Source organism: Vulpes vulpes, chromosome 15 (genome assembly GCF_048418805.1).
Source record: "Vulpes vulpes isolate BD-2025 chromosome 15, VulVul3, whole genome shotgun sequence".
Taxonomy (NCBI): Eukaryota; Metazoa; Chordata; class Mammalia; order Carnivora; family Canidae; genus Vulpes; species Vulpes vulpes.
In genome coordinates this window covers 60,922,811-60,939,914 of record NC_132794.1, presented here as the reverse complement: position 1 = coordinate 60,939,914, position 17,104 = coordinate 60,922,811, and the positions used below count along the sequence as shown (strand labels likewise).

Here is a 17,104-nt window from a genome sequence, read left to right as displayed (position 1 = left end):
TCTAAGGTCTCTTCCTGGGGACCAAGTACATTTTTTATTCCTTTCTTGTGACATTATTAATGTGGATGGTATAATTCTTTATGAATCATAAAATTTCATAGTTATTTGAGTTGGTTAATTGAGGTTCTGTATTTCATTTTGAGATTTTTCTTTAACTTGGGCCAGATATAAATAACAACCTGCTCATAGCTACCTAAACATTTAAGTCTCAAGAGGCCATATGAGAAAGGTGCTAGGTGCTCTTGGGTATCCATGGGGGTTAGTATTCATCTGGAAACTACTTTAGTTGACCCTTCAACTGGATAATAAAATCTGTACCTCCATAGAGATAGATTTCCAAACTGTCAGGCAACCACCACTCCACTGATTTATGCATCTTTTACTCTCACTTGATAGTCATCCCACTCTGTTTATAATACTTGTTGGAATATAAGAAAAGATGTCCTACTACTTTTCATCTTTTGTCCACGTATTCAGATTCTCAGCATACTTTATTTGCAGGTTCAGGTGTCTTTTTTTATACAAATTTTAAATATGCAATTTCCCCATTTAGGATGGTGAATATTACAATTCACTAAGATGGATTCTTGAAAATGATCCAACAGAATTGGACCTCAGGTTTGTCATAGATGAAGAACTTTTTGGACAGGTTTGTAAATTTTGATTAATTGAAATGGTACATAAATTGTGAAACAAATGTTATAACAAGTCTAGAAGCTAAATAATACATATCCTTGACACATTTCTGTGCTCTATTTTAAAATTTATTTTCCAGTAACAAAAGCTGTCTCAGCAAGAATTTTTGCTTTCTTTGACATTTGACTCATTCCATGTTTATTTTAGTAAAACTAATATTTTAAGTTTTCTTAGTTGTGAATGGATTTAATTTAAAATACTGGGTTTCTGGTATAACTATAATATGTATATTTTATTTTTTTTCACTAAAATAACATATCAAGATATCATGCTTAATTTTAGACACATCAACATGAATTGAAAATTGGTGGATCAGAAATAGTTGTCACCAATAAGAACAAAAAGGAATATATTTAGTAAGTATTTTGTTAGTATGTATTTTATTATATTTAGTATATAATTTACTGGAAATAATTTTGTAGTTCTTTCTGGGAAGACTCTTTGTACCTTCTTCCTTCATAGCCAGCGTCTCAATGTTCTTTATTCTCTTCTGCAAAAATGCTGTATTACCCATTCATACTCACTTTTGGGCTTACCTAGTCTTTCCAACTGGAGTAAATATACCTTAATTTTTTTTCTTCATTCATATGAAAAAGATGAAATATTTTGTTTCTTTTTAGTCTTGTAATACAGTGGCGATTTGTAAACCGAATCCAGAAGCAAATGGCTGCTTTTAAAGAGGTATTCATTTACTTTTGTTTGTTCTTCTGTAATTTCAAAGTATAATTCTTGAGTTTCAAGTTTCAAGTATTCAAGCAAGTCATCACATGTGATAATTAATGGATGACTTGCTTTTTAAAAACAACTTTTAATTTTTATAGTAAAAAATATTTAAATGAATAGGTGTTCACTGTTAAAACTCATTCAAGAAGCCCATTCAGTTGACATTGACAATCCTCCTTCACACTGGTCATGGATCCTCCTCTTTTCCCAGTCATGTCTCCTCTTCCTCCTCCATCTTAAGTTACATTAGATGAACAAGGATCAAGGGTGCTATAGGGAGAGTGGAATAGGCCATTTATTTTCCCACATGGGATCACACTATACGTGTTAGTTTGTGACTTGCTTTCTTGTCTTTCAAATATTTATTGGAAATCTGTATGTGTCAAGATGCGCAACTATTTTTCCTTGTGGCTGCAGTTTACTCATAAATCCATAAGGTCTTAAACTTCCCCAGTTAGTGAACATTTAGGCTGTTGCCAGTGCACTCTTGTGTCTTAAATCAACTTAAAACCTTCTGTTAGATATTTATCATGTACTTTTTTATTTATCCAGTATTTAGCACTCACTCTGTATCTGGTACTGCACAAGGCAGAAAGACATAGGTCCTGTTACAGGGGGCAGAGAATCTGAAGAGGTGGACAGAGGCAAGCCTGTGCTTGGTAAGCACAGTGGAGAGGTGGAAACCAGGGCAGGAGAGGTGCAGGGAGGGACAGGGAAGGCCTAGGGCGTTTGGCCCGCTACATGCAATTCCAAGCAGAATGAGTGGTCTGTGTGAAGTCTGTCCATAAGACTGTGTACATGTTGGAGAAAATGCCAGCAGTTCCTAAGATGATGCAGGAGGTAAAACTGAGCTGGGGAGCTGACCAGAACTGGGTTATGAAGGGCCTGTTTGCTAACCTGGAAACAAAGGTGGGATTTGACTCTTGTGAAAATCCAGTGAGGGGAAGGAAGGTGGTATCAAAGGCTGTTCTATGATAAAACACCAGGATTCAATTTATATTTTAGATCATTCTGGAAGTGGCGTGTAGTGAGTTAGAGCTGGACAAGGCTAGCAGCAGGGGTGGGGGAGAAGGTACTCCAGTGATCCAGGTGAGCAAAGGTAAGGGCAGGAACTAAGGTGGTAGTGGTGGGAAGACAGCTGTGTGTGTATCTGAGTTGGATTCATGAGGGAGAGCTGTAGCTCAGGATGCTTTAAAGGATAGAGGTCTGGGGAGGGCAGCATGAATTTGGGGATCATCTGCCTTTGTATCCTGGAGCTGTGGACTAGGTGAGATGGGAAATTGGAAAGAATGATACGAACAATGAAAGTGGATGGCCACCATAGAGATGTGGGAACAGCAATATGGAAGGAACCAGTGGGTAGAAAAGGAGACTTCAAAGGAAATTAGCAAATACAGACAGAGATGAAAGAGAAATCATCCACAGCAGACAAAGTTTCAACAACGAAGGTGTTTTCAACAATATCCTAGTGCAAAAAAGTAAAAAAAAAAAGATACAGAACTAGGAAGTGTTTATCAGAATTAGCCACAGAGCTGTCTCTGACTTTTTCCAGGACAGCCTGAGGGAAGCAGGGGCACAGAGGGCAGATGGCAGCAGGTGGAGGCAGAGCTGCAGATGAGCAGGTGGCTTCAGTAAGGTATAATAACTTGGCGGTAAAGAGAAGAAAGATGGTTTTGTTTTTTTTGTTGTTGTTTTTAAATTATTTATTTATTCATGAGAAAGAGAGACAGAGAGACAGAGAGAAGCAGGGACATAGGCAGAGGGAGAAGCAGGCTCCCTGTGGAGAGCCTGATATGGGACTTGATCCCAGGACCCCAGAATCACAACCTGGGCCGAAGGCAGATGCTCAACCACTGAGCCAGCCAAGAACCCCTTTTTTGTTATTTTTAAGGTAGATAAGCTTAAACAAGTATAAATGCATGTAGTGAGCTAATAAAGAGAAGGAGATTTAGTGAGAGGAGCCCTTTGGGGAAGCAGATGAGGCACAGAGAGGAGATAGCACCTGTCTCTGACAGTGGGAAGGGAGACCACAATGATGTCAGTGGCAGTTGGTACATGGAGATGTGTGCGGAAGGTTGAGGGAATTCCATAATCGCCTCTGTTTTCTCTCTCAAATAAAAGTTATCTGCTGTAAAGAAGGGTAACATGGAGGAGGAGGAAGTGCCTTGGGAAGTGTGGAGAGGTTTCAAAATAGCCATTGTGAGGAATCAGTGAGAAAGAAGAGATTATGGACATGTACATTTTCTTGCCAATACTGGAATCTCAGTTAACTTAAGAACCCAAGACTAGGTGGTGGTAGGAACTTATATGCATGTGGGATTTCTCCAGAACAACCCAGGAGCTAAAGTAGAGGGCTGTCAATGGAATCTGCTAACCAATTTTTAAAATACATTCCTTCTTCTAGGGATTTTTTGAACTAATACCACAGGATCTCATCAAAATTTTCGATGAAAATGAACTAGAGGTAAGAAATGCTCTTATTTTCAAACAGGATTTTTGTGTCCATTATTTATCTTGTCTGTAGTTTGACATTTCTTATCACGTAGCTTCTTATGTGTGGATTGGGAGATGTCGATGTGAATGACTGGAGAGAACACACAAAATATAAGAATGGCTACAGTGTGAATCATCAAGTCATACAGTGGTTCTGGAAGGTAATTGAAAGCTTCTGTTTCTGTAAATTACTTTTCAATAGATTCAGTCATATTAACTATACTAATGGATCACATAGAGATAAGATGCAATGTAATGTACTGTATACATCTACCTTCCGGATATGGTTGCAACCTCCATGCATATTTATAGATAAGTCAGTGTTCAGAATGTAGGAAGTCATGGGAACAGCCGTGGTGGGCTCTTGGTTCCTTACCAGCAATAGAACTGTCCAAGAGAACTTGTAATCACCTGCAGTGCATTCTCTGGGCCTCCTGCATGGCTGCTTTAAATGTTATTTTCCATCTAATTGAGAAATGTGTGTGTTACTCAATAATATCAGTAAATATCATTTTTAAAAAGCCACGAGTCACATCCAAAAAGATATTTTTGTCACTTTATTAGGCTGTGATCTCATCCCACAGAGTTACTCTGTGTTTTTAGGAATTCTGTAAGCCACCCAGAAACACAAATGTAACTAACAGATATATGTAAATTTAATAATGGATCATTAATACCATAATTAAATTCTGATAACATATTTTTTAAGATAGTTCTGTTACTTTTTTTCCTAGGGATGTACCTAAATGCTGTTTTTCTCTTATTCAGGCTGTTCTAATGATGGATTCAGAAAAAAGAATAAGATTACTTCAGTTTGTCACTGGCACATCTCGAGTGCCTATGAATGGATTTGCTGAACTCTATGGTAAGGATTTGCTGCAGATCATTAAAAAATGGAGTGATGCCACTTGTCTTTTTTATTGCTGATTAGTTGTCAAGCTTCTTTCATTTATACAAACACTGGGCTTAATAAAAAAGAATTAAGGGTTTTAAATGATTTACTGAGATACACTGAAGTAGGCCAGAATATATGTACACCTTCTAATCAGATACCAAAGGATAAAACATGAAATACCTCAAGTTACTTTCCATTCTTGAATTTTAAATTTGATTCCTGCTACATATTCCATCACAGAAAGAGCATTGTCTATGAGGTGATGGTTTAGGGCAACATGTAACGTCCCACAGAATGTTAGTAAGTATTCAGCAGGAAACAGAGTTCCATAGTAGAATACATTTGAGGAAAATACATTCAGAACCTTTACTATGAAAAAAAGGGGTTTCAAAACTTATTTGATCATGGAAGATGTGTGTGTGTGTGTGTGTGTGTGTGCGCGCGCATGTGCGTGCATGCGTGTGGTGTGTGTGTGTGTGTGATGTTTGTGTATGTGCAGGACTAGGGACAAGGCTGCACATATCTTTCAATATTCAGAATAGTTACTATTAATGGAGCTTTCTATAAAGTGAAATTCTGCATATCCTACCAAACTGTTTTCTAGTGGATATATTTAGAGGTGTGTTTTGAAAAAAACAAACAAACCTGCTGTTTCTGATATGGATCGACTTTTCTCAAATCAGCTATCTATTTATTGGAATGACATTTACTTGCTTTTAAAGATACTAAGAGGAATACATCTTTCAGGGAAGGTGTAACTCAGGTTGGAGCCCTGCTCAGAGCAACAGCAAAGTTTAGAATTGTTCTGGAAACTACAAGTCAGAACTGTAGCCTCAGTAGTTGCTGACCTGAATTTTTCATGCAAAGAGAAAGCTGCTGCTGTCTGATGGGATCACCAGCCTCGTCCATCTCCTTGGCAAACCTGATCTCCTTAAGCTCCATGTGTATCTGTTTGCAGCACCTGTCAAGCAGTTGTCGCTTCCTCACCTAGAGTCACCATGCTCAGTGAGAAGAATGAGATAGGAGCTGTGCCCTAATAAATGTGCCAACTGGATTTCTTTGCATTTGTCTTTTCAGTGGTTTCCTGTGACTTCCTCTCCTTTTTCTTCTTCCATATTTTAGCCAGTTAGAGTAGGGAAAGATCAAGGCAGGCTGAACACCCCTTTCCATGTCTAGCTCCACGTCCCCCTTTTATGCAGTCCGGGCCTACAGCTATCCATTGGTCTCATGAATTGTTTGGAATTTGGGGGAAATATCCCATACATGGGGCCAGACTTGGTAGTATTAGAATATAATTCAAATTCTTATGCATTTTTAAAAAGAAGTCACTTCAAGCTGTTAATATTATAATACAGTATTATCTATTCAATAAAAGGGGTGTAAGGTTTGTCTTGGTTGACTTAAAGGGAGTGTTCACAATGGATTATTTAGATGAGAGAATCAAGAGGCCGGGAAATATGTATGATCCCATGTTATGGAAAACAATGACAAGAGTACTGAAATTTTAACTGAACGTAATTATGATGTGTGAAAAACAATGCTTTTTGAGAAAACTGTAATATCAAGAATATCCAGTATATCTAGTGCTGCTTCTGGCAGTTATACTCACACACATAATTAGGTATGACTATAAGACATGGGGAAAAGTATAGAAGGTTCTGCATTGGGTTGTCAGCACTGATTACCTGAGTGATTGGAGGATGTTGAGACTGGAGGGAAGGAAGAGCTAAGTGCAAACTTCAAAGAAAAAAGTTTCTGAAAAAAAGAAAAGAAAAGAAAGTTTCTGAAAGTGTCCATAATAAAAGAAAAATGCAGCATGGATCACATGCTTACCTGCACACAAACTTCCATTTATACACACACACAACAATAGAAGGTTTACTCAGATTTGAGAGTGGACTTTGAGGTGATTTTTATTCCCTTTATTATATTTTTCCCTATTGCCTCAATTTTCTTGCACTGAGACTAGATAATCAGAAAAAATTAAAGCTATTTTCAGCAGGACTGAAAAAAAAAGAAAATATTTATTTTCTCTGTGTACCTGTGAAGGAGATGGTCATGTGGAGACACAGGGCTAGCACACAGCAAAAGTCCTAGAGCTCCGGTACCCTAGAGGCCCAGTGATATGGTGACCATGGGTGAGTTGCTAGGAAGGAAGCTTCATCTCGTGGCTGGAAAATGAAGCCATCAAGGACACCACAGCCTTCTTTTCTCTTGAGTTTAAAGAAACTAGATTAGTAGGTTTAAGATTAGTATGTATGTTCATGAGTAGTATGTTCACTATTAGTAGTATGTTCATAGATTAGTATGTTTAAGTTCTACACTGGAAAAAATGAGTTGTGAAATTTTAGGGATTCCTATAAAGAATAAATGAGACCAAAGCAACTCTTTTCTTTGCAGGCTCAAATGGACCACAGTCATTTACAGTTGAACAGTGGGGTACCCCGGAAAAGCTGCCAAGAGCCCATACGTGGTAAGCAGTTTTTTCGACCCTTAGAGAACACATTTTCAGAGAGTGAAGCTCCTCTAACAGTCTGGGTACAGAAGGTCTAGCCCGCTCTGTGTCAGTGGCAGCTATGGAGGAGGGGGAGAAGAAGGCAGAAACAATGCAGATCAGGTATGTCTTTGCCTGGCAGGCCTGGGCTTGGAGACCAGGAAACGGAACAGTGGAGAGGCCCATCTCACCCATGGACCATGTGTGGCCCACCATCACGTGAATGATGGGTCATCCCAAGAGAAGCTAGAACATACCCTTTGGGAGGTTAAAATAACAGAGGAACCCAGACATTTGGAGGTCAAAGTGAGAGTGAGAGAGGACAGCACCAAGACGTCATGGGATGAGTCCATACCTAGAGCCCAGTACTGTATCTTCCTTCTCCCTTGGTGATAAAATGCCTTCTAGTATGTTGAACACATCACGAATAGCATTATCATTGGCCACCATGGTACTTGCTTTGTCAATGTCTGTCATAACCAGGTCCTCTCTGTTCTTTCAGCTTTAATCGCTTGGACTTGCCACCCTATGAATCATTTGAAGAATTATGGGATAAACTGCAGATGGCAATTGAGAACACTCAAGGCTTTGATGGCGTTGATTAGATTCCAAGTAACAACCTAGAGTGTTTCACTGCCACTTTTGTCTAAGCAAAATCTTGACTTAAAATTTTCCAGGGAACTACTACAACTTGGCCTTTGTTTCTTCCCAGATAGTGGAGAAAAACCTGATAAAAGTATTAGAGGAAGCAGTATGACAACCTTACTGTTATTTCATTCACTTTTAAATAATATGTTGCATTCACACAGCTGTTTCTATCTTTACAGTTCCCACTCTAGGATTTAAGTCCCTTGTGCCTGAAATAGTTTTGTCCTTAACATTTACCTCTTTTACAGTATTTGCCAGGCAGTTCTTTCTTAAACTACTGAAATTATAACTGTGAAATATTTGTGATAAGTGTCTTGTGTGAAAAGTTGGATGCTTTTTGAGAAGGAAAACTGAAATTTGGAAAAGAATACTTTAATATTGATTAAACTACAATGTATTTCATGCTGCCTACAGCTATTTATTGTTTTGTAGACCTGCCTCCTGCACCTTACTGCCCAGATTTTTGGAAAAACCTTGGAAAATGTGTTACCTTTCTTTTTCGTCCACTGACTCCCTTGCAAAAAAATTGTTTACTTCTTAATTTTAAAAGTATTTGGCTTTTGTTAATATGTAGCATTACTGAACAAGGTGGTTTGTAAGATGTGTGAAGCGAATTAAGATTCGCAGTGTGAAGAGTATTAACACTTTGCCTTTGCCTGTATATCTTTATGGTTCACTGGCATAATCATTACTCCTCCGTGTTTAAAGCAAAAGAATTCCTTCTTCAGACACTACACTAAAGCTTCACAGAGCAGTATTTCTAAATATGCCTTGAAGAACTAAGTTAAATGTATAGTATCTGCTTTTACTAGTCATTATACTTGCACAATTATGTAGTAAATATATGTTTACAGGGTTTATTATGTTTACAGATTAAGCTAATTTCTGTAGTTGCATTTTTATATTTTTAGTATCTCTCTTTAGTCAAAAAACCAAATAATTTGTTAAACATAACCAAAGAACAGTTGTAATGAGTAATTTGTATTAAGCCTATTACCCACATTTCTTATGCTTTTTTAAAATACTGTTTACTATGAAAATGATGTTTTATAAATCCAAAATTCTTTGGGAAAAATGCAACAAGTATAATCCTACTTTAACCAAATTGAAGTATGTAGAAATCATGTGCATGCATTCAACAAATGTGTACTGAATGCCTGCTGTGTGCCTAGCCCTGTGCAAGGCCCTGGGGGTGAGAGCTGTCAGCTTCAAAGAAATCTAGCTCAGTCCTCACCTCAAGGAATTTACAGATATGTAAATGAGTTTGTAAACAGTCAAAAGTAGCAGTGAGCAGGAGGCAAAAGGGAATGTGTTCTGTACACCTGCGAAGATGAAGTGTGCCAAGACTTGTATTTATATGTTTCATACGTATATTAGAATGATTACATAGAAAACGCTCTTGCAAAAAGTTAAACCTGTTTCTAATATGGCATCTTGGTGATTGAGGAGTAATTGTAAATATATGTTATAAATCTTCTTAAATACATATGTATACTCAGAGAGTTGTAATTTTAGTATATGTGCTGCTGAAGCAAGCACTCGGAGAGTTGTAAAAAGTGCTTCTGATTACTGGTTTAAGTTTGTGGGGTATGACACTATGGGTACTTATCAGCACCTGGTAAGGATCTACAGTGTGACAAAGTAGCAAAACTGCTTTCCACACACCACCTCTGCAGCACGGCTTGGGGAAGGTCATTCACAGATTGGTGCACTCTGTGTTTTATTTTCACCTGTGTTAACTAGCATTCAGGCAAGACCACGGGATAGAGTACTAGTTTTATCACTTACCAACTTTAAACTGAAGCAACTTACTTAACCTCTCTGGGCTCCTGTTCTTTCATCAGTCAAAGAACAATCATACCCACTCTCATTGTCAGGGAAGATTGTCATAAGTTTCAGAGAGCTGCTTTGTGCTTTGTGTTGACCAGAAGATGCTTTGTGCTTTGTGTTGACCATCAGATTTTATCAAATCAGGTATGCACACTAGCTACACTCCCAAAGAAGAATCTCTTCCTTTAAAAATAAAATATCTGCTAACAAAGAAGTAGGAACATCTCGGATGTTGACTATATATATGTGTGTGTTTATATATGCCATCAGAATTCATTTTCTCCACATCAGCAGAGTAATATTAATATGGGCCAATGCATTTTGAAATGTCCTCATTGTAGAGAACTTAATGTGAAAACTATTTTTGTTCACACAGGATTTTGCCATATAATTGTTTATCATTTCTGTGAAATATAGCAGATCAGAGTTTGAGAAAATATAAAGCTTGCTTTTCATCTGACTGATACTCACTTGGATGGTTCTGTGACTCATATAAAACAAGATATTAATGAAACCAGACACTGCCACCAGCTCCCAGCGACAGACCATCATCCCCTTCATCTCCAGTTGTGGCTGATGGTCTGCAGGGTACCTGTATCAAGCCACACAGCCTCTCATCCCAGGTAGAAAAGTGTCCCAAATGCACTCTACAGGTAGAGAGTGAATTGGGTCATCTTCATAAAGCAAGGATGTTCTATTTTTCTAGAAATTATAAGCACTTAATTTTAACCTATATTTTCTCTGTAATCAAGCAAACTTTAACATAGACATAAAATTGGAAAACAAACACATTTCACCCTAACTCAAATTTAAATGGAATGTTTTCATTTTTTTATTTATAATGCTGAAATGATCCTACAGAATTACCAAGTTTAACACAATTTGTTTTGATTATAAGCCATTTGACATTGTTTTTAAAAATCTTCTTGTATGGTAAATATATATCAAGATTAATGTATCAAATTTATTACATACTTTAAAGTATAAAATCATGTTTAAAAATCTTGATGCCACAAATAAAGTTCTATTCTAATAAAAACAAAAACTGTGGTTCATTTTTTTTTTAATTTTCTCTTTTTTTAAGATGTACTTATTTATTTTGGGAAGAGAGCCACATGAGGCCAGGGAGGGGCAGAGAGAGGGAAAGAGAGTCTGAAGCAGGCTCTGCATGGAGCAAGATGCGGGGCTCAATCTCACAAACCCAAGATCATGACTTGAGCCAAAACCAAGAGTCAATCACTTAACTATGCCACCAAGTGCCCCACCATTATTCATTTTTTAAATAGAAATGTTTCCAAGCAGGTATTCTGGGTGATATATTCTGGTCTGGTCCTTTGCAGCCACATAAGGAATTCTCATACCATCTTGAATTTGTATCTGATGAATTGGCATGATTATTAAATTCATAATCACAGATCATCTCTGCTTTACAAATAGGTCATATTCTAAAAGCCTGGTTGTTAGTAAAAGATCCTGAAGATAATATAATAACAAAGTTACAAGTGGCCTGGATTTCAGACAAGCTGTTGCTCAATCTAGAAGCCAGCTTTGTAACCAAACCATTATTTATAAACTTGTTTCTATGAAAGCAGGTGTTCCAAGTATTAATTCAGAAATATGTATTTTTTCTTTCTTCTAGACACCTGGAAGTTTCCCAGTTAGAAGGGAATTCTAAACCAATTCAAGCCAGCCCTGGGAAGGTTCCGTTCCCATTCCCTCTTTGTGCTAAAATCCAGACCATACCTTTTAATCCTTGGGAGTCCGGCCACTTACCTCTCCACTTCCGCCCCTTGAGGGCTAACCAGCTCTGCAGAAATGAGCCCACATCATGCCTCCTTGTACAGGAAGGCATTTGCTTTGAGCACATCAAGGGCAGACACATTCCTCTTATAAAGGATATTAAGCTAAATGTTAGACTCTTGGGACCTCACTACAAATAAAGGGCTCCAGTAGATTTGTGGGTATTTTTCTTGAAGTTAGATTAACACTAAATTAGCTGCCTGTTTGGTTCTTCCAGTCTCTTCATCTGCAATATATCCAAAGCAGGCCCTCCATCCCACACCACTGTTTCGTTTCTAGTCCATAAATCTGATCTGGTCATTCTGCCAAAGAACCTCTGAAAGCTCCCCAGGACTGGAAGCCTGAAGCCCAACCTGTTGGCATGAAATGCGGTATCCTCAGCTTACTGTAAGAGTTCCACCTTCCCTCACAGCCCACTATGGCACCCTGTGCTCCACCCAAACCAGGCCTCTCTCCAGCCTCTAACTGCTGCAGCCTTCTCAGCGCCTGCTTGCCGGGCATGCTTTCACCTGTCATGTCCACTTGAGAATTACTGCTTTTGGACCAATGGAAAGGTGCTGTGGCCTCAGCATTTGATATACTAGCATGAATGGCACTGTATTCCAATGTTTTGTTTGCATAATTCTCTCCTACAAACTTTTGGACAGCTTGAGGTCAGACTAGTACACATCTTTTTAACATGTGCAAAACAGATATTTGATGACTATGATCTGATGAATATTGTTTATGTATACAACCCAGCCCACATGTTCTGAGCACCTCCAGTGTCCCTGGCACTGTGCAAGAATATGCAGGGAGCTCTCTATTGAGAGGGACATTGGGAACTATACAAACACACATGCGGAGAGGGAGCTTGATTGAGATCCTGCTGAGCACCAAGGTCTGCAGTAAACACTTTACGTGGATCCCATTTAATCTTCATAAAAACTCAGTGAGGCAGGTTTTATAGGCTCAAGAAGGACAAGCAATTCACCTGAGGCCACACAGCTTGTAAACTCAGTGGATTATGAACCACAACAGAATCAGGAAAGCTATGGGATCCAACAAACAAATTTCCATGCTGTATTAGTTTCCTTTTGCTGCATTACAAATTATCACAAACTTAGCAGCTAAAATCAGTACCCATTCATTATCTCAATCCAGTAGGACAGAAGTCTACATAGGCTTCAGCAGGGTTCTCTGCTGAGGATCTCACAAGGCCAAAATGAAGGTGTCAGCCAGCCGGGTTCTTAAATGCTTCCATTTCCCTCAGGTCATTGACAGTACCCAATTCCTTGTGGCTGTAGGTCTAAGGTCTCCATTTTCTCGCTGGCTGTCAGCAGGGAGCCACTCTTAACTTTTAGATGCCACCTCCATCATCAAGCCAATAATGGTGTGTGGAATCCTCAAGCTTAGAATCTCCCTGATGGCCCCTTCTGCCACCAGGTGGAGAAAGTTCCCTACTTTTCAAGGCTCACCTGAATCAATTAAGCCCCCCTGGACAATCTTCCCTTTGGAAGGCTGACTGTGCCATAGGCCTAACACAATCAAGGAGTGAGATCTGACATTCACAGCTTGCAGGGATAGGGCACTTAACAGTTGGAGGCAATTGCTAAAAATTCTGCCTCCTATATGAGGTAAAGAATAGCAAAGGCTTATGGAGGTACAGCTTGAATAACTGAAATTTATCTAATTTTTATAGTAGTTGTTTTCCATTCATTGTCAATGAAATGCCAGATCGATAAACTGATGCTAATATCAACCAGTAAGATTCAACTTCAGCAGCTGGAAATTCACAAACAGTGCTCTCAGGTGAGCCATTGGTTTCCTTTTTTTCAGTGGCATCAAGTTTAGATTGTTGAAATTAGTTTCAGCTCATTCTTTGGAGCTTCCTTATTATATAAAAAGAAATTTAAAAAATCATAGCTGCTCGTTTTGTTTGAAGGGATGGTATTCTCAGTAAAATCATGTTCAGGATGATGAGATTGGTATCAACATGGAGCTGAAAAGGGAAGAAGGCTGTTCACAGTCCAGAGATGCTGATCGTTGGGGGGCTTTTGGTCTCTGGAGAGAGGACAAGGGGGTCTGCAGACACCCTGATAAACAAAAGGACCTGTGCAGTCACCCAACTCCAGAGCAGAGTGTTTTCTCCTTGGGAAGCCAACCATGAGTATGCTCAATTCATCATTTAGGTTCAGATTTACATTATCCTATGAAACATAATGATTATTATGAAGGCAAACCCCATGCCTTCCTCAGGATTGCTTTTCTTTTAACACACATATTTTATAAATGAGAAACGCAAGCATATTCTCTCAAATTAAAGAGAAGTGATGAGCACAGTGAGCTAAGGATAATCCCAGTTTAAATAAACAGGATTTTCACTGATGCTAGACTTGAAAACACAATCCAGATTAATGGCTTTGTTAATACTCAGTCACTGGGCCTTAGCCCAACTGTAGCATAAATATTCTTCCAGACTTGATGACAGTGAGCTAGCTTATGTTTGGCCCTCCAAAGCGATGCCCAGCTTCTCAGGGATGAATGGATTGCAGCCAACTGGGTTTGCTTTCATAGTATTGCTGTTTAATGTAATGGTGTAATGCTTGTGAATGCATGTTGATGTGTGATTTTAAGCTAGGAGGAATTCAATAATCTTTTATCCTTGTCTACTTCTTCAAAAAAAAAAAAAAAAGTGTGAGAAGCAAAGAAAGAAAGCTCTGTGAACTCAGTCACTACTGGGACTCTGAATAACTATGGTTGCCCAGAGACTCAATTTATATACTTGCCCCCTTGCCATCTGGGAACAATGTGAATTGGAATTCAGGACTTATCATCGAGACCTCTAATTACTAACTTAAGCATTGCCTGGGTGGGGAAAGGGAAACACGCAGCACTACAAGCCTTTGGAAAGTATATTATGACATTTAAGACCTCACCCAGAGCCAAGTCCTTGTCTGGCGCTGTCCAATAGAAATATAATGCAGATGATGTGTAATTTTAAATTTTCTAGTAGCATGTTTTAAAAAGTAAAAAGATATGTGAGTTTAATTGTAATAATATATTTTATTTAACCTATATGTATATATAGAGAATATTATCATTTCAGGATGCAAGCAATATCAAATTGCTAATGAAATACTTTTCATTCGGGGGGGGCTAAGTCTTTATAATGCAATATATATTTTATGCTTACGGCATATCTCAGTCCAGACTGGCCACATTTCAAATAGCCATCTGTGGCTGCTCCTACTGTATAGGAAGCACTGGAATCAAGGTCATGACTGGGCCAAGGTCATGCTTCCACATGATATAAGAGAATTGAGAAGCAGCTAGACATGACTCACCTGAAAATGTGCTAAATCAGCTGGCTTTCTCCAGGCAACTCCAGAGACTTGGAAGAAGTTCCTCCGGGAGAGCTAAATGCTGAAAACAAAGCAATATTCTAGACAGTTGCTGTGTGGCCATTCCAAATTTTATATTTAGGAGCTTAAGGATGGCAGTCTGGTTGAAAGGGGAACTGTGTTCACACTCTAAGCACACTGTTTCCACTTAGATTGTATGCTTGAAAGGGATGGCTTGGGAGAAATCCAAAATGAATTATGAGGAAGGAGACGAGATCTCCACATCACACCAAGACTGCTTTGTACAGCTGAGGCTGTCCTCAATGGTGACCCAGATTGAAGGCCATGGAAGCTGTGGGCAGAAGCAAATATAGGGTAATCGCTGGAAACCAGCATCCTGGGTGAAGTTCTACATCTGAAATCTTGGAAGATCACCACCAAGACAGGGACAGAGAAGGGGGTAGTTTATCAGAAAGAAACAGCCAGAAAGTTGGGGGTCGCTATAAGATTGGACAACTGGGAGCGTAAGGCCACAGCAGACAAGGGAACTCCACGGGGTCGCAGGGGGTCACCTGGGAAAGAACTCCTTTGACATTGAAGGGAAGGCAGAGACTGTGGGAGAGACATCTGTTTGTTTTTTCTGGTGCAAGGAGAATAACAAAATGCGACCAGGAGAGTAATAGACTACAGATGGAGGACTTCTGGCTGAGAGAGCTCAGTCCAGCCAAAGTCTTTGAACTGGAACCAACCCTCTAATTTTCAGCAGTGCGTGTGGCCCATGAAAAGAAAGGGTGAAATAAAACAAGGGACTCAACAGAGAGAATTATGAGTTACTCCCAATGAGTAAAATAGCAGAGATTATACTGGACTGAAGAAATAGGGGTTTGATTGTAAAAGGCCTTATATTCAATGCTAAGGAATCCCATTCCAAGCCAACAGTGTATGATTTGGCATAAACTCCAGAAAGCTTGCTCTACCTGTTTAAGGGTAAAAAGACTTAGGGGCAGGTGCTAGTCAGGAGAACATTCCAGTGACACAGGAGAGAGATAGAAGCATTTGAACCCAGGGTTGAGTTGTGGGTATGGTGAGAGACAGGAGGTTGAAGCGGCCTGAGTTGTGCAGGGAGGGACAAGAATGGCAGACACGAGTCTAGGCTGCACCTACTCTCACATCCACACTGGGGCAACTGGATGGGTCTCATGCTGCCCCTGGAACAGAATTGGGAGAACTATGGACTTTGCACATGGTGATACCACAGGGTATCCTTTGGTCAGCAGCTGCAGATCTGAAAGTGGGTAGAGATTTGGCGGTCATCGGCAAATAACTGTGAGCCTGTGAAGAGACCCTATTACATGTGCAGTAAACTAGGAAAGCTGATCCATAGTACCAAATACCACTTCCAATAATTGTATTATACTTTGTTTTTGTTTTTTTTTTGTATTATACTTTGTAATTAATAGAATAAATTAATCCATTTGGATGATTGGGAGAAGATTAGAATCAATATAATTGGTAGCGTTTTTCTCGCCAAAATCCAGTTTTTAGATCTTTCTTCCTTCTGTGTTAGGTATTCCAGGACCTGTAAATATTGCCAACAGCTCTTCTCCCCTGTGCTCCCCACCCCCTCCCCCACGCACACGTGTGCATACACTTGTAGCCTGATGCCCTGTTGATGACTGGGGCTCCCACTCCCAATCTTCCCTGTGCCAGGCCAGATCTCAGTTTGCTCGCTCCCACTTGAGACCCTGCCTCTGCCTCCCCCTGCTCAGTCTTCTGCACTTTAGCATCCAGGCATTGCAAGCTAGAGCTATGGCCCTCCAGCCCAAGCACCTGTGGATAACTGGGCTGATGAGGAAAGCTCTAGAAATCCGCGAGGAAGCATGAGTGGGTGGAGAAACTAAAACCACCGGGAGGCCCTGAGGAGGTAAGTGAGAATGGGCTCTGAGACCTTAGGGAAGTCTTGGGAGAGAGGAAGTGGAGGCTGGGAGGGGGGAGCCAAGGAGCCTAGATGAGCACAGAGGAGGTGGGGAGCTGGCTACCAGACAGGGACAGAAGGGAGTCTGTTGTCACAAGAGCTTCTGTGAGGAAGCCTTGGCCACTCCCCCGGGCCAGCAGGCCACTCCCTCCGCCAGCTCTGGAGGGAGCATGAAAGCCCCTTCTTTCTACTTGTGTACCCCTAATGACCCTCAAGTACCTAAGTGA

The 17,104-nt window shown here is 39.7% G+C and overlaps 1 protein-coding gene across 6 annotated transcripts in view; it reads left to right on the top strand.

Annotated features, from left to right (window-relative positions):
- Positions 1-10,824, top strand: part of NEDD4 (NEDD4 E3 ubiquitin protein ligase) — a 120,957-nt gene extending 110,133 nt beyond the window's left edge. For all 6 annotated transcript variants that reach the window (XM_025996814.2, XM_072738587.1, XM_025996931.2 and 3 more), the window contains 8 exons: positions 554-649; positions 979-1,052; positions 1,317-1,377; positions 3,824-3,883; positions 3,966-4,073; positions 4,681-4,777; positions 7,208-7,280; positions 7,804-10,824. In XM_025996814.2, the coding sequence (XP_025852599.1) occupies positions 554-649; positions 979-1,052; positions 1,317-1,377; positions 3,824-3,883; positions 3,966-4,073; positions 4,681-4,777; positions 7,208-7,280; positions 7,804-7,906 (672 nt within the window). In that variant the 3' untranslated portion in view covers positions 7,907-10,824. The remainder of the gene's footprint in view (positions 1-553; positions 650-978; positions 1,053-1,316; positions 1,378-3,823; positions 3,884-3,965; positions 4,074-4,680; positions 4,778-7,207; positions 7,281-7,803) is intronic.
- The last annotated feature ends 6,280 nt before the right edge of the window (positions 10,825-17,104 follow it).